General features: G+C 48.8%; 1 protein-coding gene across 1 annotated transcript in view; it reads right to left on the bottom strand.

Annotated features, from left to right (window-relative positions):
- Cep135 (centrosomal protein 135) overlaps positions 1-15,777 on the bottom strand; it is a 68,033-nt gene extending 52,256 nt beyond the window's left edge. Inside the window, exons 1-7 of the mRNA XM_032916516.1 lie at positions 15,690-15,777; positions 12,780-12,936; positions 11,051-11,241; positions 10,247-10,414; positions 9,264-9,405; positions 7,436-7,520; positions 3,344-3,472 (exon numbers count right to left, since the gene is read on the bottom strand). Of these exons, the coding sequence (XP_032772407.1) occupies positions 3,344-3,472; positions 7,436-7,520; positions 9,264-9,405; positions 10,247-10,414; positions 11,051-11,241; positions 12,780-12,892 (828 nt within the window). The 5' untranslated portion in view covers positions 12,893-12,936; positions 15,690-15,777. The remainder of the gene's footprint in view (positions 1-3,343; positions 3,473-7,435; positions 7,521-9,263; positions 9,406-10,246; positions 10,415-11,050; positions 11,242-12,779; positions 12,937-15,689) is intronic.
- Between the last annotated feature and the right edge of the window lie 4,770 nt (positions 15,778-20,547).

Here is a 20,547-nt window from a genome sequence, read left to right as displayed (position 1 = left end):
ACACCCAGGACACACCCACCCAGCTGGCACACACAGGACACACCCACCCAGCCACACACAGGGGACACACTCCACCCAGCTACACACAGGTGACACACCCACCCAGCCCACACAGGACACACCCACCCAGCCACACACACAGGACACACCCACCCAGCCACACACAGGTGACACCTGTCTCTCATCCACATCTAGATGTGTCTAACAGCCACGCTACACACAGGACACACTCCACCCAGCTACACACAGGTGACACACTCCACCCAGCTACACACAGGTGACACACTCCACCCAGCTACACACAGGACACACTCCACCCAGCCACACACAGGACACACTCCACCCAGCCACACACAGGACACACACCCCACCCAGACACACACCGCACACACTCCACCCAGCCACACACAGGACACACTCCACCCAGCCACACACAGGACACACTCCACCCAGCTACACACAGGACACACCCACCCAGCTACACACAGGTGACATTCCACCCTTTACACACAGGTGACACCCCACCCAGCTACACACACAGGACACACTCCACCCCTGGCCACACACAGGACACACTCCACCCAGCTACACACAGGACACACACACCCCACCTATACACAGGACACACCCCACCCAGCTACACACAGGACACACTCCACCCAGCCACACACAGGTGACACACCCACCCAGCTCCACAGGACACAGGACACAGCCACACACAGGACACACCCACCCAGCTACACACACACAGGACACACCCACCCAGCCACACACAGGACACACCCACCCAGCCACACACAGGACACACCCACCCAGCCACCACAGGACACACTTCACCCAGCCACACACAGGACACACACCCACCCAGCTACACACAGGACACACCCACCCAGCCACACACAGGACACACTCCACCCAGCCACACACAGGTGACACACTCCACCCACCACACACAGGACACACCCACCCAGCTACACACAGGACACACCCACCCAGCCACACACAGGACACACCCACCCAGCTACACACAGGTGACACACTCCACCCCGCTACACACAGGTGACACACTCCACCCCGCTACACACAGGTGACACACTCCACCCAGCTACACACAGGAGACACACTCCACCCAGCTACACACAGGACACACTCCACCCAGCTACACACAGGTGACACACTCCACCCACCTACACACAGGTGACACACTCCACCCAGCTACACACAGGTGACACACTCCACCCAGCTACACACAGGTGACACACTCCACCCAGCTACACACCGGAGACACACTCCACCGAGCCACACACAGGTGACACACCCACCCAGCCACACACAGGTGACACACCCACCCAGCTACACACAGGTGACACACTCCACCCAGCTACTCACAGGACACACTCCACCCAGCTACACACAGGACACACTCCACCCACCTACACACAAACCACACTCCCCCCACCCACACACAGGACACACTCCACCCAGCTACACACAGGACACACTCCACCCAGCTACACACAGGACACACTCCACCCAGCTACACACAGGACACACACCCCACCCAGCTACACACAGGACACACCCCCCCCAGACACACACAGGACACACTCCCCACCCAGCTACACACAGGACACACTCCCCCCAGCTACACACAGGACACACTCCACCCAGCTACACACAGGTGACACACTCCACCCAGCTACACACAGGTGACACACTCCACCCAGCTACACACAGGTGACACACTCCACCCAGCTACACACAGGACACACTCCACCCAGCTACACACAGGACACACTCCACCCAGCTACACACAGGTGACACACTCCACCCAGCTACACACAGCTACACACAGGTGACACACTCCACCCAGCTACACACAGGACACACTCCACCCAGCTACACACAGGACACACTCCACCCAGCTACACACAGGTGACACACTCCACCCCGCTACACACAGGACACACTGACACACAGGTGACACACTCCACCCAGCTACACACAGGTGACACACACCACCCCCTACACACAGGTGACACACTCCACCCAGCAGGACACACTCCACCCAGCTACACACAGGACACACTCCACCCAGCTACGCACAGGTGACACACTCCACCCAGCTACACACAGGACACACTCCACCCAGCTACACATGGGTGACACACCCACCCAGCCACGCACAGGTGACACACTCCACCCAGCCACACACAGGTGACACACTCCACCCAGCTACACACAGGACACACTCCCCCCACCTACACACAGGACACACTCCACCCCGCTACACACAGGTGACACACTCCACCCAGCTACACACAGGTGACACACTCCACCCAGCTACACACAGGACACACTCCACCCAGCTACACACAGGACACACTCCACCAAGCTTCGCACAGGTGACACACTCCACCCAGAAGGGTTGTGCTTCCTTGCCCCTTGCTTTGATCTGAGGATGAAAAGGCAGAAGCGAGGACTGGGCTTGGGTTTTGCATACACAGCATTTTATTACAAAGCTACATGCTTAATGCATTAATAGATTACATATTAGGATATGATATATAATATGTATGTAAAATATGAAAGATATTTAGCATATATTATGACCAGTACATATAATCTATGACATATAGAATATATATGTATACCTTAAAATCACCTTTTACACTATAAAAGTCATTAAGTTTTTAAAAATACAGAGCCGTCAAGAATTCTCCAATACACAAAAATAAGTTTTGAAAATATATTTTAAAATATTGTTTGTGTTTTCTATTTTTATATATTTCATTGTTTTGGTCTTTTAAGATAGAGTCTCAGGTAACTCCTGGTAGTCTAGAGTTTACTACAGGGCTGAGGCTGGCCATGACTGATCTTCCTGTCTCTCCCTCCCGAGCAGTTACTATTCGCACACTTCCCTTATTCATAACGTTTTGTTCTGTTTTGTTTTAAGGGGAAACTGAAGGCACTGCCGGGGTAACGGCCTTGTCACATTAGGCCTATCTTAGATGCTGCCCTCTGATTTCTCTAAAGCTACTCTATTTCCACACACTCCGGCTCTATCAGAAACCCTCCAGAGGCAGGCATAGTAACACACCTTTATTCCAGCACTCGGGAGGAAGAGACAGTCAGATCTCTGTGAGTTCAATGCCAGCCTCGTCTACAGAGAGGGTTTCAGGGAAGCCAAGGTTATACAGTGAGACCTTGTCTCGAAATAAACAAACTAACGAAAATTACCTTATAACTAATATTTCAGTGAACAAGCCTGTCACTCTACGAACCCACAGATACTATAAAACCTAGTTTACACACTGTAAGAGACAAGCCTAAGAGCCAGTACCTGGATATTTAACTGAGCAATAAGCTTCTCGTTGGTTTTATTTCTAGTCTCCAGAGACAGGATGTCAGGAGAACGGCCGCTATCCACAGCAACGGACAGTCGCTCTATTTCTCGTTCTCTTAGTTCGATCTGAGAAAGAAAGTTGTGCGCTCAGCTGATAAAGTCTGGTTACAAAGCAAATCTTTTTTTTTTTTTTTTTGGTTCTTTTTTTCGGAGCTGGGGACCGAACCCAGGGCCTTGCGCTTCCCAGGCAAGCGCTCTACCACTGAGCTAAATCCCCAACCCCGCAAATCTTTAACTCTATGCATCATTCAGACACCGCAGTGCTCACATCCCGGCCGTGCTCACATCCTGGCCGTGCTCACAGCGGGCACCATTTATACTGGAATGCACATGCGTATAAGCACAGAGCAGGGCAATGTTAACAGTACCAACATAGCACGCCAGTATACAACTGAATCTAATTGAATGTTTAGTTTGTTTCTCTCCTTTAAAATTAGGCAATTGTTTATATGAAGAGCTATGTCTTGGCAGACTACACACACGTTCAGGTACTGGAGTAAGGCTGCGGTGCTCGGCAGGATGAATGAATAAGTGAACAAAAGGGAAAGACTGAAAACGGAGTTGCTATCTAACTCAGTATTTAAAAGGACACAAAAAATAGGGTGAATTAATTATTATTTACATTTAATCAAAGGACCAGTATTAACCATATGCTAACACTAATTCACGTGAAAGAATTGGGGAAAAATGCATGCAGGCACACACGCTTTTTTTGTTTTCTTTTCTCCAAAAACAGAGGGGGGAAAACAATTCAGCTCAATAATTCTGGACACACAGTGGTCGGTGTAAGGACGAATGAGACAATGAACTCGGACTTTCAGGAACAGAGAGCTTAACAGGGAAAGCCAGCAAGCATCGGAACAGTGGCTGGCTAACAGGAAGAGTGAAGGCAATGCTGTGCTGACAGCATCAGCAGTTAAAGGGACACAGCAACCCACTCTGCATTCTGTGCCTGTCACACACCAAAGGCTGTGCTAAATATGTCCATACAGAATGTCCATACAAGGTTATAGCAATGCTGTAACAAGAGAAAGGATGCCCAGGCAGGATGCACCAAAGCACAGAATCATGGGAAATATCTGAGGCAGCAGAAATGGCTCAGCATGACTGGACTGAACGTGCGAGGTTGAGCACTGAGTCAGAAGAATCCCTGCCCACTACGCCTTAGGAGACCCTGAGTACAAATATCACTATCTAACGGTACAAACAGGAAGCTGAAACAAGGAAACAGCCTGAGAAGGCGGTGTCAGGAGAGGTTGGGGACAGCAGAATACAGGGGTGCTAGTATGTGCTGGTATTGCTTTCCGTCCAGGGCTTTGAGCATGCTCAGTTAGTGTCACCACTGAGCTGAACCCCTGGCTCAGAGAACTGGCTCTCGCAATCTGGAATAAGTTCTGAGAAAAGCAAACTCAAGCAAAAAGAATCAATAGCAGAGAGGACTCGACTAAGATGGAGAGACAGTCAACGGTGCTTTGAATCAGAAGGGCAGAGCACATCCTCTGCTCCCTTCACCTCAGAGAGATGGCGGTGTTTGGGTTTTTATTTGTATAAAGTTCTTGGGGGAAATCAGGTTACAAACTGAAAAAGAACAACAACATCCAATTTGTGCATTTTTGGTCAGTTTTTGCTATGTTGAGAATCGAGCCCAGCACCTTCCCTTGCTTGCTACAGCTCAGGGTAAGTACCTGGTACTTTAGTGCAGTGGTCCTCACCCTTCCTAAGGCTCTGACCCTTTATAGTACAGCTCCTCATGGGTGGTGGCCCCAGCCATCAAATCAGTGTGTTGCTACACCATAGATGTAATTCTGCTACTGTTATGAATTGTAGCACAAATATCTGATATGCAGGATATCTGATATGTGACCCCCAAGGGGTCACGACCCGTGGGTCAAGAAACACTGCTTTTACTGTCTTCACAAAAGTGTTTCTGGTTTGTTTTTTGGTTTGATGATATTAAATTTCCTTTAAATTCTCTCTAATGCAAACAAATTTTCAAAGTACTTTGCAAACTAACAGTTATACTAACATATTAGGTACATATAGAATTATATGTACAGATTCTACAAAAAACAAAAATACAGCCATGTACACAAGAAACATGTTAACAAGTTTAAACTCCAGTGAACACAGTATGAAAGTGTGCTGGTCAAACAAGTCATACAGTTTGCAGCCAAATGGATGGGACTAGAAAATGTCATCCGGAGTGAGGTAATCTAGATCCAAAAGGACGTGCATGGTATGTACTCACTGAAAGTGGGTATTAGCCAAAAAGTTCAGATACCCATGATACAACTCCCAGAAGTAGGAAGCTTATCAAGAAGGAAGGCCCGAGTGAGGATGCGTCAGTCCCATTTAGAAGGGGAGATAGAGGGACCTGGATAGGAGAGGAGAGGAAGGGGAGAAGAAGGGGAGGCAGGATCAGGTGTGGGAGGAGAGAGGAGAGAAGCCCGAGAGGTCAGGAGAATGGATGGACATACGCAGTTGCAGGGGTTGGGGGCGGGGGGACCTCTAGAAAGTCCCAGAGAACTGGAATGTGAGAGGCCCCATGCCCAGTAGTGAACTAGCTGAAATGCCCAATAGTGCGGTGACAGAACCTGAAGAGCCTACCTCCAGGAGACAGACAGCACCCCAGTGGAGGGATGGGGCCACCTCTACCCTCAAAATTTTTGACCCAGAATTTTTCCTTACTAAAAGAAATACAAGGTCAGAAATAGAGCAAAGACTGAAGAAAAGGCCACCAAGTGACCGTCCCAACTTGGGATCCATCCCATGTGCAGACACTAAACCCTGACACCATTACTGATGCCATGTTGTGCTCACAGATAGCAGCCCAGCATGGCTGTCCTCTTGAGAAATGCTACCAGCAACTGACTGAGACAGATTCAGATACTGAGGATGGAGACCCTCATGAAAGAGTTAAGGGAAATGACTGAGGAGCTGAAGGGAACGGTAACCCCACAGGAAGACCAACAGTGGCAACTAACCTGGATCCCTGGGAGATCCCAGAGACTAAGCAGACATGGGCTGGTCGATGGCCCTGGCACATAAGTAGTAGTGGACTGCCCTGTCTGGTCTCAGTGTAGAGAGGATGTGCTTAATCATGCAGAGACTTGATGCCCCAGGGAACAGGGATGGGGGCGTGGGGTAAGCTGGGGGGTGAGTGAGTGGGTGCAGGGTGGGGGTGGGGGAGGAGCACTCTCTCAGAGGCAAAGGGGAAGGGGAAGTGGGTGAAGAACCCTTGGAGGGGGGACCAGGAAGTGGGCAACGCTGCAACATTTGGAATGCAAATAAATGAACCAATAATAAAAAAAGACACCCACACGAAGGCAAGAGCACAGCTCACTGTAGCATGATCTAATGTGGCAGCTGTTGAGCTCTCCCTTCTTGGACACCTGTGTCGCGCTGCAATACTTCCAGGAGCTCAGAAGAGCTCTCAAAGATTTATATTCCAAGTAAATATTAAATAAAATAATAATAATACAATTGTTTCCTTTTCGTTTTAAAAAATGATTTATTTATATATTCTGTGTGTGCCCCTCATAAATGGAGACCAGAGGACAACTTTTATGGGTCAGTTCTCCCCCTCCACCATGTGGGTCCTGAGACTGAACTCGGGGCATCGGGCCTGGTGGCAAGCACCTCTGCCCACTGAGCCATCTTGTCGGCCCTCCTAACAGATAGAATTATAAAAGTGTGTTGCCACACTACAATAAAATTATTCTCGAAATGAACATAGTTACATACTTCTAATTTTTATTTGAGGAAATGTTTTTATTTAGGGAGATAGTTTAAATCAATGAAAGACTAAAACTAAAATTACGGCTCACCTCAGTGAGTAATAAGGGAATGGACCAGGCACCATAGAGCTACTCCACCTATTAACTCAACGAACAAGCTTTTTGGAAAGGAAAAAGGCTACGCTTGAAACTAGGAATGTGTAACATCAAGTAAAGGCTATTCTAGTCACGCTCCATCAGAGCGCACGCGTCTCAGCCCAGAGCCACGAAGGAGACATGAAGACAGCCCCACCTGCCTGCTGTAGTCCTGCACTCCTTTCTCCATCTGCGCTAGTTTCTCTTGCAGCTGGTGCACTTCCTCCTGCAGCTCCTGAATCCTGAAACACGTATGACCCATGTCAGCAAGTGTAACAGGGACTTTGGTTAAGAGACAAGACGCCACATGGAACATCAACGCTGCTGTAGGAGGGGCCCAGGGCTGTGCTCCGGGGACAGTGCCTCGGCGTGAATGCATCACCTGGAGAGCTAATGCCACAGGAGCAGAAGTCAACACTGAGGGACGTGAAGCCCACACGCATCACGCAGGAGAACAGCTCACTGCCTCACTGGGTCCTCGGAACAACGCTGAGGTACAGCTACCATTTTTAGGTTCAGGAAACGGAAAATCCAGTTCAAAATTCACAACATCACTAAATGAAATAAGGGTGCTTTCTGACCCTAACCAACGCTGTGTTGCCTAATAAACTACTTTATACTCCTGGAGAAAAAAGAACCGAGAAAACCGCAGTGTTCTAAGTGACTCCAGCAAAGCCTACTTTTCCTAGAACCTCTAAGTTCTAACAGAATCAAGACTTTGTCCAAATAATCTGAACTCTACATGGCTCCTGTCAGCTTGGTATGGCATAACCCCCTCTGGGTGGGAAAGCCTGAAGCACATGTACTTTGAAGAGAAACTGAGCATGCGCTACAATAAGGAGGTAGCAGAGAGCTCATCCCAACCCTTACCGAAGCCAACGGTGTCTACTACTCTAAGAATAAGAGCACGCATGAAGGCTTGCAGCACCAATGCAGAAGAGACGGCGTGCAAACAATGTGTGTGCACACCAAAGCATACAATAAAACAGCCCATCGTTTCACAGGCTGATGGCACTTCTACAGTGTAAACAGTTCTCTAAATAATAACACCAGGCGGTCTGATTGGACCTTGAACAGATGAGCAGACCACAAAAGGTCAAGGTAGCCATATAGATACTGGAGAGACTAAATGACTCAACCAATGCTCTTTTGGATATTACGACTGGTTGAAAAGCTCCTGTGTTCTCTATATGAACCACAAAGTCCTTATGAACTGTCTCCCTGTGCCCCACAGTGTGGATGCCTCGCCCAGGATCACTGGAACTTGCTCTCATCACTTAACCATCCATAACTGTCTTAGTGACATCTGGACTACATGCGTTCCCAGCCTGCAGCAGCAGCTTCCTCAGATGATCTCAGGGCACTTGCTCAGGGCCTTGCCCCGGAGGTCTGATAAGCATTTAATAAAACGGAATCCACTGCTAAGTCTGATTTACATTTCAGGCAAGATGAATACAGGGCCATCGAACTCATGAGATAAGAATCGCAGATGATGTTAGGAATCTACTCATGCCCAGCTGGCATTTTGCTATATCTGAAGCAGTAGAGACTCTAGTGAAAGGTAACCTACTTAGAGATGAAACTAAATGTCACAGTGACTCTACTGAAATGGGTTCTTATCAGTGGTAAGTTATTTTACAGCAACTATGGGCAGAAACCTCAGATGCATGACTTATTTGAAATCAGAGTTTTTAAAGAAGTAAAAAAAAAAAAAACATTACAAATCATTCTGAAAATATCTATTGAGTGCTGATGCAAAGTTCTGGGCTGACATGGGGACACGACAATTGACAAGCCCAAACCTTCCCACTGTATACCTTATAGCACAACAGTGATCACGTGATCAATCAAGCCTACAAAGATGGGGATGAGGATGATGATGGTGATGATGACGATGACGACAACTTGGGTCCTCGGGCATGCTAAGCATACCTCTCCCAAACCTCTCCCACTCCCAGCCTGAGCAAAGGAAGTACATCACACACCTATTGTCAGCCACTTGCAGGAGGTCCGCGATGTACGGGTCTTCTGGTTGAGGAACTGGGTAGGAGCTGACTTCCGAGGGTGGGGCTGGCTCATCGATTTGCATCCGCTGGCGCCTAAATGCAATGTTTCTTTTCCTGCCCCCTACGAGAGCAGAGACAGATGGATGGCTAAGGGCAAACAGAACACTTTCCTAGGTACTAAACAGCACAAGCTAACCTGTTATAAAGTGGGCCCATCGTACATATCCATGCTCATCTGTAACTGAACAAGGTATTTCTGAAACATCTGATGAGACGAGGTTATAAAATAAGGTTTCTATGCCTGCAGGTTAGGCATATGCACACAGGTTTAAACTGTCCCTCAGCTAGATTAGATTTTGGCAGGATTAAAAGCTGAGTGTGCCTTGCAGTGGTCAGTGTTGTGTGCGAACATATCACGGTCAGACAAGGAGCACTGACAGCAAGATGCACGTGCTTCTTGAGCACCGTGAAAACAACAGATAACTGGGGGCGGGGAGATTGTGCCGATGGTAAAGTGCCTGTGTTCAGTCCCTGGCAACCATGTGTTGGTACCATGCCTATAATCCCAGCACCAGAGAGGAGAGACAAGATTCCTGGACTTGCTAGGCAGCCTGTGTAGCCTGGTAGGCAAGCTCAAGACTCAGTGAGACGCCTTGTCTCAAAACAATCTGGAAAGCGACAGAAGACGACACGGGAAGTTGACTTCTAGCTTACATGTGTGCATGCACATATAAGAGGAGGTCACCTATGATGCTATAATCTGAGTTAGAGCGCACACTCCACAGTTCTCTCTGTAGGTACAGGAACTGCTCAGTGGATAGACGGCCTTGGAGTGGCATAAAGCTCTGAGCCTGTTTACTTTCTCAGCAGCTACACCTAAATGAATAGACCTCGTGAGAACTAAGTAGAGTCCTCAGCTCTGTATTCGAGACCACGTGCGTTAGGAAGGAAACCAGAGTTACCAGGAGTCTGTACTACCGCACGCAGATTCTTCTCTTGAAGCTGCTGGATTTTTTCGTCCTTAGCTTTGCTCTCTTTCTCCAGGAGTCTGACCTTGTGGACATACTGGTTATTCAGAAACTTCAGATCAGCTGTCTCCCGTGAGGATTTCTTCAGTGTGATTTTCAAGTCTGAAAGGGACGAAGACAAAAACTGTTCTAAGGCTCAAGCCATCCACGCAAGCTTGAAAGGCGCCTCCCGAGCCTTCCGGAGGCTCTGTAGGAAGCCAAGTCACTGCCGCCACTGACAAATCTGCTCTAACTCGCTAAGCACAGAAAAGAGACTTGGGGGTTCGTGTTGCTGTTGCTATTGTATACACCCAGTGCGTACCACAGCTTTGGTCTGGTAAGTTGGGTTTAAGCTAAAGAATTCTGAATATAAAATTTACCGTAAGATAACCAAATAATTACCCTTTACCTTTGAAGTCTACGACCTGACCCACACACTGCTTAGCGACTGATACATGGCTCTCACGTCTTTATTACTGGGTTGTTTTTTTTTTTTCCAGTAAGAGAAACCATCGTCCGTTCTGCCCTCTAACAGTCCCTATACTAACTCCTAACCAAAAGGCATAATCCACAGATAGTGAACCGTATCATAGCCAGGGGACGCTCATTTATTACAGGACACTGTATTTAGGGAGCCGTTAGTAGAACTGGCCTTTTTCATATCAAGTATTTTAAAGGGATGTTCGCCTTTTCCACTTATAAAACAAAGAGGGCAAGGAGCGTTCATTTTAAAAACATCGTCATCAAAGTTGCATGTACCTTTAATGTGCTTGTCTGAGTATTCTCTCAGCTTCATTAACTCCAGATACAATTCATTATTCTCCTTATTCAGTCTTGTGTTTTCAAGTTTATAAGGTTCCAGAACAAAATCGAAATTGGCACTGTCCTTCTCTGCCTTTACCGAGGACAGCCTGCACTGCCGCAGGCTCTCTGTTGTGTGAACCAGATCACTAAAGGTGAGGGAGGAAACATAAAGGCAGGGAAATGTCCATGACTCTTTTGGTAACTTAAAGTACATTTCTAAAAAGGCCTAATATAATGTTAATATTAACTAATACAAAACTTATAAGAAGAATGAACAGTAGGGTTCTTTCTATCAATGCATCCTCAAGTTTCTCAAAACAGGCCTAACTATAAATTATAAAATACAAACACATTGAATTGTTGTTTGGTTGATTTGTCCTTCAGTTCTGAAAGTAATTACATTGATAATTTTACCTTTGGCTTAAAAATCCCTCAACAAAATGGGTTACCACGCCCAGCTGCTGTTCATTCTCCTCTCTTCCTCCTCCTCTAGTACAGTGGAGCCTGTGAAACTGGCTTTTCATTGAGTAAATACGGACTGACTGTGTGCTATATGCTACCTCCAGGAAGACACAAACCAGAACCACTCTCTCACCTCTCAGAATATAGATCAGTAAAAAAAAAACACACTCACTCACTAGATGTTTTGTGAGAAGAAAAGACACAGGGATGCGGTTATTAATGAAGAGCTTATATTCCTCAGACAGTCATCAGAGAGACCTCATGGGACGTGATAAACCAAACATCTGTGTGCTGACCAGATGAGCTATTTATAGTAGTGCCAAGTGAACATGGTGGTCTTATATAGTCTGCAGTGCGAGGAGGACTAAACCAAGATGTCAGTGCTGATGCACGGTGACTGTAAAATGTAACGGCTATGGCTGTCCTACTCAGCACAGAGAGTGAGAAGGTGAGGCACAAGGGCAGGAGCAGACAGAGAGAGCACTCTACAAGCAGAGGGAGTAGTGTGCAAGCCAGCAAGGCTGAGAGTACACATCAGTTTACAGGGTGTCACCTGACTCAACACGTAGGAGACAAGCTTCAGGAACCTAAGGGATCAGGTCATGAGCGGTCTAGGGCGCAAATCAAAGACCATAAGTTATCTTTATCCATTCCCTGCTTTCTGCCAGCATCACTTGTAGTCCTACTAATCAGCCTTCTTAAACACCCCACTCTGATCTCAAAGAGCCTTTCAGTTACAGTAAGATGTGACAGTAATAACAGAGCGCCGTTCTAGACTAGCAGAAACTAAAGACCCGCTCAGCAGACACGGAATTTAAGGGGAAGGTTGTGTGGAAGTATAGCTCAACGGTAGAGGCTTGCCCAGCTCACTTGGGCCTGTTTAGTCCTCACCACTGCAAAAGGATAAAACAAAGGACAAGCCAGAGGGGGGAGGGAGCACCTCTGCCCTCTATTAGAAGCCTCAGAGTGCATTCCATTCAGGGAAACTCTCAGAAATAGTGATGCGAAGGCACACTGGGTATAGTGATTCCTGGCACCCTGCACCGCAAAGGCACTCTTTTGAGGACCAGGCTTAGGACTGAAGAGAGAAGAGGCAAGCTTCAGATGATTCAAGGACTTGTCCAAAACCCACTTGCTGCTTTACCATGAAAAGAAGGTCAGCCACAAACTCGGTGAGCGGACTAAGGGTTACACACACGAATAACTATATTTTCATCTTTACCTGAAAAGTTTTTCTACCAAAGGCAGACTGTCCACTGACAGGGTCTGGCGGTAGCCCAGCTGGTCTAACCTTTTCCTAATGTTAATATACTTTCTCTCTGCAGCTGTAGTCATCTTGCTTCCAAAACCAGTTTCAGTCAGACTCCAAACTTAAAGCCCTGAAAGAGAGGATTACCATAAGCTGTTAAACATAACTTTAATACCAATGAGTCACTTGGTTTCTTTTTGGGTAGTCAGTGTTCTATAATATTAAAACTGATTTAAATCCAACACATATGATCTGCTACATCACAACACGTGTTTCTTCACAAACCCGAATGTTTTACTTTTGTTAAAATAATGAAAATTCTAGAAGGAAACAAAGATTTCCCAGAGGCAAGGCAGAGGATCCTTGAAGGAAACTCCACTTTCTTCCAGAACTGTGGATGGTAGCCAAACATCCTGTCCATGCTAGGCAAGTGCCCTACAGGGGGCCATGCCCACGACCCACAGGGAGTCCCCTAGTGGCAGTAAACAAACAAACAAACCATGATAAGTAGGACCTCATAAAAGCAGAAGAGAGGGGTTGGGGATTTAGCTCAGGGTAGAGCGCTGCCTATGGCGCAAGGCCCTGGGTTCGGTCCCCAGCTCCGAAAAAAAAAAAAAAAAAAAAAAGAAGAAGCAGAAGAGATCAACTCATCGAACAGGCTATTAAGGAAAATGTAAGGGCATGGCTGCATGCGGCTTAACGGTCGCTCTCTCTTAGTATGTGAAGCTCTGGATTTGACCTCTGTGACATCAGGAAAGAGGGATGTGTGTGGGGTATCAAAGAAAATATTCACAAGATCTAAGAAAATATTTACATACAAAATAGAAAATAAACTCTTGGAGCTTAATAACGCAACAATCCAATAAGAAAATCAGGGCTAGATCTGCGATGGAGGCACATGACTCTGATCTCAGCATTTAGGAGGCAAACACAGAGAGTCTGCCCTCAATTATCCCCCTCCCCCCGCCCAAATTGTATTAAACTAAATTTTAGTTGTACAAAAATTTGAAAAGATACCTTGCAAAAGATCTCCAGAGAAAAATCTATGAAAAGGTGCTTAACATTATTTTCCTTAACATGCATGTTCCTGGTGTTAAGCCCCAAGGACAGACAATGCCCAAAGGCAGTGAAGGCTCCCAGCAAATGAAATCCACGGTAGAACAAGTCGGACAGTTTTTTAGAAAGTGAAACACAGTCCTAGCGGGGAACACCGTAATTCTATTCCTACATCTTTATGAAAGAAAACGGACACAGAGATCCACGGGAGACCACGAATGTGTGAACGGCAGCTTTACTCATGACTGAGAAGACCTGGAAAGGGGTGAACAAGCCATCACACCCTATGCCTCGTAGCACGACTCAGAGAAGAGGCAAGAAGCTGTCAATACCTTCTGACAACATGGATGACTCTCAAAGGACTATTCAGGCAAAAGAAGCCACACACATATTCTGTGTGACTACATTCAGGAAAAGCTCGGAAACAGGTAAAAATTAAACTGTGGAGATGGCTAATAACAGCTTCACAGGGAGCTGGAGAGTGACTGGAAAGGATAAAGCTTTCTTTCCAGAGTGATAGAAGTATTGATTTGGGGTCAGTTATCCAGGCACAGATATTTAGAAAGTTTTTAAATTCACACTCAAGGTCTGTGCAATTCACCATGTAAATTTCATTCCTGCATCGGTTCTTTTCATTATTTTGAGACAAAGTTCTTATAATGTCCTGACTGGTCTAGAACTCACTTTGGAGACCAGGTGGCCTCAACCTTTTCTTCTGCCTGTACCTTTGAGTGCCAGGGCTATAGGTGTGTACCACCATGCCCAATTTTACTTTTTTTTTTTTTTTTAAGTAGCACAGATATAAATACCTCCGTATACATTTTTATGCTTGTCTATCTTTTTTGTTTACAGTGTTCAGGATTAAACGCTGAGTCTATGGCATACTAAGCTATACCTCCAGCTACTCTACTTGTCTTTTAAACACCTATGACTATCAATCTGCTCCAAAATTGGGTTATGCAAAGATCATTTCTTTAGAAACATGCTCCTTTCTAACCTTTGTCAAATAATTGTAGCCATAGAACTCATATTTCTAAGTCAAATAAAAATTACGTTCTTCACCACTAGTAAAAATATAAGTACACATAAGTGAATACATGCAAAACCCGATGCCCCAAACATCTGGTGTGGGATGAAGTACCAGTGGCACCGTTTCTATTTAAAGCATAAAGCAAAGAGGGTTGTCCCAAGAAAATAACCTCCCTAACCACAGGACTACTTCAAAGTAGTGCCTCTTCTTGATTATTCCCGTTAACAAATCTAGGATCTTCTCTGAGAGGCTTCCCCTAGGGCTTTCTAGGTCCTTCCACAAAAGGGTCTTGACTGATGCCGGGTGTTTTACAGAAACTCTTGTGATCACAGGGAAAACACCTGACAAGATAGATTAGCTGGGCAAACTCCAAGAAATATATATACATACATATATATATATATGTATATATATATATATATATATATATCTTCTTTGACAGCTGTCAACTCCAGGTACCAGGAAAACCATCTCCCTCCAGCCCTCATGAAGACAGGATGAGAATACGAATCAAAACACCATGGGCCACAATAAGTCTTCCCAGGGGGGTAAAAAAAATGTACATATTAGGGTTTCTCTATAATCCGAACGACAACTTTTAAATCACAACAACCGAAATGGGTAGGTTCCGCATTACAACTAGCTGTCTGTCTACTAAATCCCGGGGCATTGTTGTCTCAAAGCGGGCACCTCTTACTTTCACGGAAATATCCAACGAGCGGATGCAGAAGGGCTTAAAAAACAAACAGAGTGCGGGCCACGCAAAGCGCGTGGGCTGGGCGGCCAAGCATTCCTACCCTGGCTCAGCCTGGAAGGTGGAACCGCTGTTCTCCCCAGGTCGGCCCCGGCCGCACAGACGGACGGTCGGACCGACGGACGGTGGGACGGTCCCCGCGCCGCTCTCCCCTACTTCCTCCCAGCAGCGCCCGGGCCTCGCTCCCTCGGGGGAGGGGGTGGGGACAGCCCCCGAGGTCCCGCGACCCGGCCAGCCCTCCGCGGCCTCCTCGGGCGCGCCTCACCGTAGCTGCCACAGCCGCTCGGTCCCGAGGCTCATCGCCCTCGGGACCCGCCGACCTCGCTGTCTCCTCCCGCTGCGGCCAATGGCTCCGACACGAACGCAGTTTGAAAATGGCGCGGAGAGACGGTCGCGGCCCACAAGGAGGGAGCGCCCGGTTGCCCCGGTAACGGACCGGAGCGACCCACAGTGGCGGCGCGCGCGCCGGGCGGAGATGGCGGCTCTCGGCCTCGGTGCCCGGAAACGTAACGGCTGGCCGATGCGGGGCTACGGCTCCCCCTGGCGGGAAGCCCGAACCTCTGCGGTGCCCGAGGACCTTGACGACTAGCTGCTGGCGGTAACAATTGGCTATGCCCCAGTCTCAGGCCCCTTTCACTCTCACGGGTGAATTCCTACTGATCGCCCAGTATTTCCCCTGGACCTCACAGCTTCTCCTAGCTACCACCTGATAACAGTTATTGCCAGTACGGATAAACCCCCAGAATAGAATCTGACCATTAAAACAGGTTTATGTAGCTCCCTGCTGCATCCAGTTGTGGGCTCCTTGAATCAAACATCATTTTACTTAACTGTTATTTCTCAAGTATCTATCACAGTATTTGTAAATGCTAAGTTGAAATACATTGCTTACCATAGCCTACCCATGGATAGAAAGACTCCCTTAAAACCTTTCTAGATGGTTATGAGCTGAGGTGTTTGTTTGTTTGTTTGTTTGTTTGTTTGTTTTGTTGATTGTTTTTGCTTATATTCCTTACCATACCGGCTTTTCCTCTGAAAATGTACTTTGTCATTGCATAGCATGGAAATGTTTGATGGGATGTGAATCGCTTTGTGCCGATTCATTCTTTGCTTTTACACCTCTGTTTTGTATGCTTGCTTTGTCCGTTTTTAAATGGAATTTTTAAGGAGCTAATGAATGCTGTAAAGATATTTTATACCATCTTGCAAGTATACAAGTAAGCATATTTTTATGTAAAGACAAATATTTTTTAAAAGATATTTAACAAAAGAAGTAGCCATAGATATCAGAAATTGGCTGTGCAGAAATTATGGTAAGAAATTCCGTTAGCCCAAACACATACGGATTAATGAGAACAAAACTCAATGAAGAAATGCAAGGGGGTAAATGAGATTGAAAGCCACAGTTGACCTTTGTTCCAAGTGGCATTGATAACCCAGGGTCAGGCTCACTGCTGACCTCCGAGGCCTGAGGTCAGGGATCCTGACACATAAAACTTGAAAGATGAGAATGCAAAATGCTGCTGCTTCCTACCCAAGTCCTAGTGGCTTAAGCGAATTGCATGGCTGTGGAGGCAGAAAGGAAAAGAAAAGTCCTCATGACAGAAAGTGACCCTGATGTCTGGGCTTTGTAGACTTAATATCAGCACAAACAGGAGTCCCTGAAGTACTGTGAGATTTACCCAGGCGCTGGCGAGGTCCTAACTGTAGGGAGGAAGAAAGCCAGAGGTAAAAGGAAAAGTTACTTTCACTGAAAACTAGGGCCATGGTTTATATCTGGTCTGGAATGTGGTGTTTGAATGAGAATGGTCCCTAGAGGCTCACATACTTGAAAAGCATGATCTCCAGTTCGTGGAACTGTCTGGGAAGGATTAGGAGGTGTGGCTTTGGAAAAAGTGTACCACTGGGGATGGCTAACATGTCAATGGCTAACTTTATGTTTAAAAGTTTAAAACTGTGCTTGAGAGAACTAGAAAGCAAAAAAAAAAAAAAAAGAAAGAAAGAAAAAAAAAAGAAAAGGACTTCCAAATGTAAAGGTCTTTTAAGGGTTTTTAAAATTGCCTGGGTTTGCACAACTTTAACAAAACTATTGTTTCTGCTTCATAAACCAAAGCTTGCTTTACATGAGATGTCCTGCTTGCACATAGAACATAACTTGTGCTCTTTGACTTAACTGAGGTGGCTGGAGGCTGCGCTTCATTCAGGAGTTCCCTATCCTGGGTGTAGAACTGGTGCCAGTATATGAAAAAAAATCTTTTTCATTAAAACTTATTAATGATCATATTGGTGAATCTCTGAACTGCCTTAAGCCCATAACAGAAGCAGGTTTTGAGGTTTCAAAAACCCATGCCATTCCCAGTTAGCTCTCTTTTTGGAGCTTGTGGATCAAGATATGAGCTCTCAGCTACTGATTCAGTTCCATACTTGCCTGCCTGCCAGCTTCCTGCTTGCCTCCTGCCTGCCTGCCTGCCTCCTGCCTGCCTGCCTGCCTCCTGCCTGCCTGCCTCCTCCTGCCTGCCTGCCTGCCTGCCTCCTGCCTGCCTGCCTGCCTGCCTGCCTGCCTCCCTCCTGCCTGCCTGCCTGTCTCCTGCCTGCCTGCCTGCCTGTCTGCCTGCCTGCCTGTCTGCTTGCCTGCCTGTCTCTTGCCTGCCTGCCTGTCTCCTGCCTGTCTCCTGCCTGCCTGCCTGTCTCCTGCCTGCCTGCCTGCCTCTCTCCTGCCTGCCTGCCTCTCTCCTGCCTGTCTCCCGTCTGCCTGCCTGCCTCCTGCCTCCTGCCTGCCTGCCTGCCTCCTGCCTGCCTGTCTCCTGCCTGCCTGTCTCCTGCCTGCCTGCCTGCCTGCCTGCCTGTCTCCTGCCTGCCTGCCTGCCTGCCTGTCTCCTGCCTGCCTGCCTGTCTCCTGCCTGCCTGCCTGCCTGCTTGCTTCCCTGTCTCCTGCCTCCCCCCCTGCTTGTTTCCTCCTTCCCTGCCTGTCTCCTGCCTGTCTCCTGCCTGCCTGCCTGCCTCCTGCCTGCCTGCCTCCTGCCTGCCTGCCTGTCTCCTGCCTGCCTGCCTGCCTGCCCCCCTCCTGCCTGCCTGTCTCCTGCCTGCCTGCCTCTCCTCCTGCCTGCCTGCCTGTCTCCTGCCTGCCTGCCTGCCTATCTCCTGCCTGCCTGCCTGTCTCCTGCCTGTCTCCTGCCTGCCTGCCTGTCTCCTGCCTGCCTGCCTGCCTGTCTCCTGCCTGCCTGCCTGTCTCCTGCCTGTCTCCTGCCTGCCTGCCTGTCTCCTGCCTGTCTCCTGCCTGCCTGCCTGTCTCCTGCCTGCCTGCCTGCCTGCCTGCCTGCCTGCCTGCCTGTCTGCCTGCCTGTCTGCTGCCTGCCTGCCTGCCTGTCTGTCTCCTGCCTGCCTGCCTGTCTCCCTGCCTGCCTGCCCTGTCTCCTGCCTGTCTCCTGCCTGCCTGCCTGTCCCCTGCCCTGCCTGCCTATCTCCTGCCTGCCTGCCTGCCTGCCTCCTGCCTGCCTGCCTATCTCCTGCCTGCCTGCCTGCCTGCCTGTCTGTCTCCTGCCTGCCTGCCTGTCTCCTGCCTGCCTGCCTATCTCCTGCCTGCCTGCCTGCCTGTCTCCTGCCTGCCTGCCTGTCTCCTGCCTGCCTGCCTGTCTCCTGCCTGCCTGCCTGTCTCCTGCCTGCCTGCCTGCCTGCCTGCCTGTCTCCTGCCTGCCTGCCTGTCTCCTGCCTGTCTCTTGCCTGCCTGCCTGTCTCCTGCCTGTCTCCTGCCTGCCTGTCTCCTGCCTGCCTGTCTGTCTCCTGCCTGTCTGTCTCCTGCCTGTCTGTCTCCTGCCTGTCTGTCTCCTGCCTGCCTGCCTGTCTCCTGCCTGCCTGCCTATCTCCTGCCTGTCTCCTGCCTGCCTGTCTCCTGCCTGCCTGCCTGCCTGCCTGCCTGCCTGTCTCCTGCCTGCCTGCCTGCCTATCTCCTGCCTGCCTGCCTGTCTCCTGCCTGTCTCCTGCCTGTCTCCTGCCTGCCTGCCTGTCTGCCTGCCTGTCTCCTGCCTGCCTGCCTGTCTCCTGCCTGCCTGCCTGTCTCCTGCCTGCCTGCCTGCCTGCCTGCCTGCCTGCCTGCCTGCCTGGCTGTCTGCCTGCCTGCCTGCCTGCCTGGCTGTCTGCCTGCCTGTCTGCTGCCTGCCTGCCTGCCTGTCTGCCTGCCTGTCTCCTGCCTGCCTGCCTGCCTATCTCCTGCCTGCCTGTCTCCTGCCTGTCTCCTGCCTCCTGCCTCCTGCCTACCTGTCTCCTGCCTGCCTCCCTGCCTGCCTGTCTCCTGCCTGCCTGCTGCCTGTCTGCTGCCTGCCTGTCTCCTGCCTGCCTGCCTGCCTGTCTCCTGCCTATCTCCTGCCTGCCTGTCTCCTGCCTGTCTCCTGCCTGCCTGTCTCCTGCCTGTCTCCTGCCTCCTGCCTCCTGCCTACTTGCCTCCTGCCTGTCTCCTGCCTGCCTGCCTGCCTGTCTCCTGCCTGCCTGCTGCCTGTCTCCTGTCTGTCTCCTGCCTGCCTCCTGCCTGCCTCCTGCTTGCCCACCTGCTGAAATGCTCCCTGACAGGATGGTCATGAACTGTAACTCTCTCAAGTTGTCTTGGTCATGGTGTCTTCATACTGTGATAGAAAGGAAACTAAGTCAAATGTCCTCCAAACACCTGTGTGCTATGGCTTGGTCTTCAGCCATGACACTGTTGGGAAGCAGCAGATCTTTTAAGAAATAGTTTAGTGGAAGGAAGCTAGGTCACTTAGGGTCTGCCATTGTGGGGCGGGGAAGGGATATTGGGATTTCTGCCTCTGGCCAGACTTTTCTGTGAAGGAGGAATTATGAAGGACTGCTTACCCTGTCTTAGGAAAGCTTGGCAGTCCTTCCCTGTGTCTCACTTAGTTTGGACAACATAC

The sequence above is a fragment of the Rattus rattus genome, chromosome 11 (assembly GCF_011064425.1).
Source record: "Rattus rattus isolate New Zealand chromosome 11, Rrattus_CSIRO_v1, whole genome shotgun sequence".
In the NCBI taxonomy this organism is placed as follows: domain Eukaryota; kingdom Metazoa; phylum Chordata; class Mammalia; order Rodentia; family Muridae; genus Rattus; species Rattus rattus.
The sequence above is the reverse complement of the archived record's forward strand: the minus strand, read 5'-3'. Positions and strand labels throughout refer to the sequence as shown.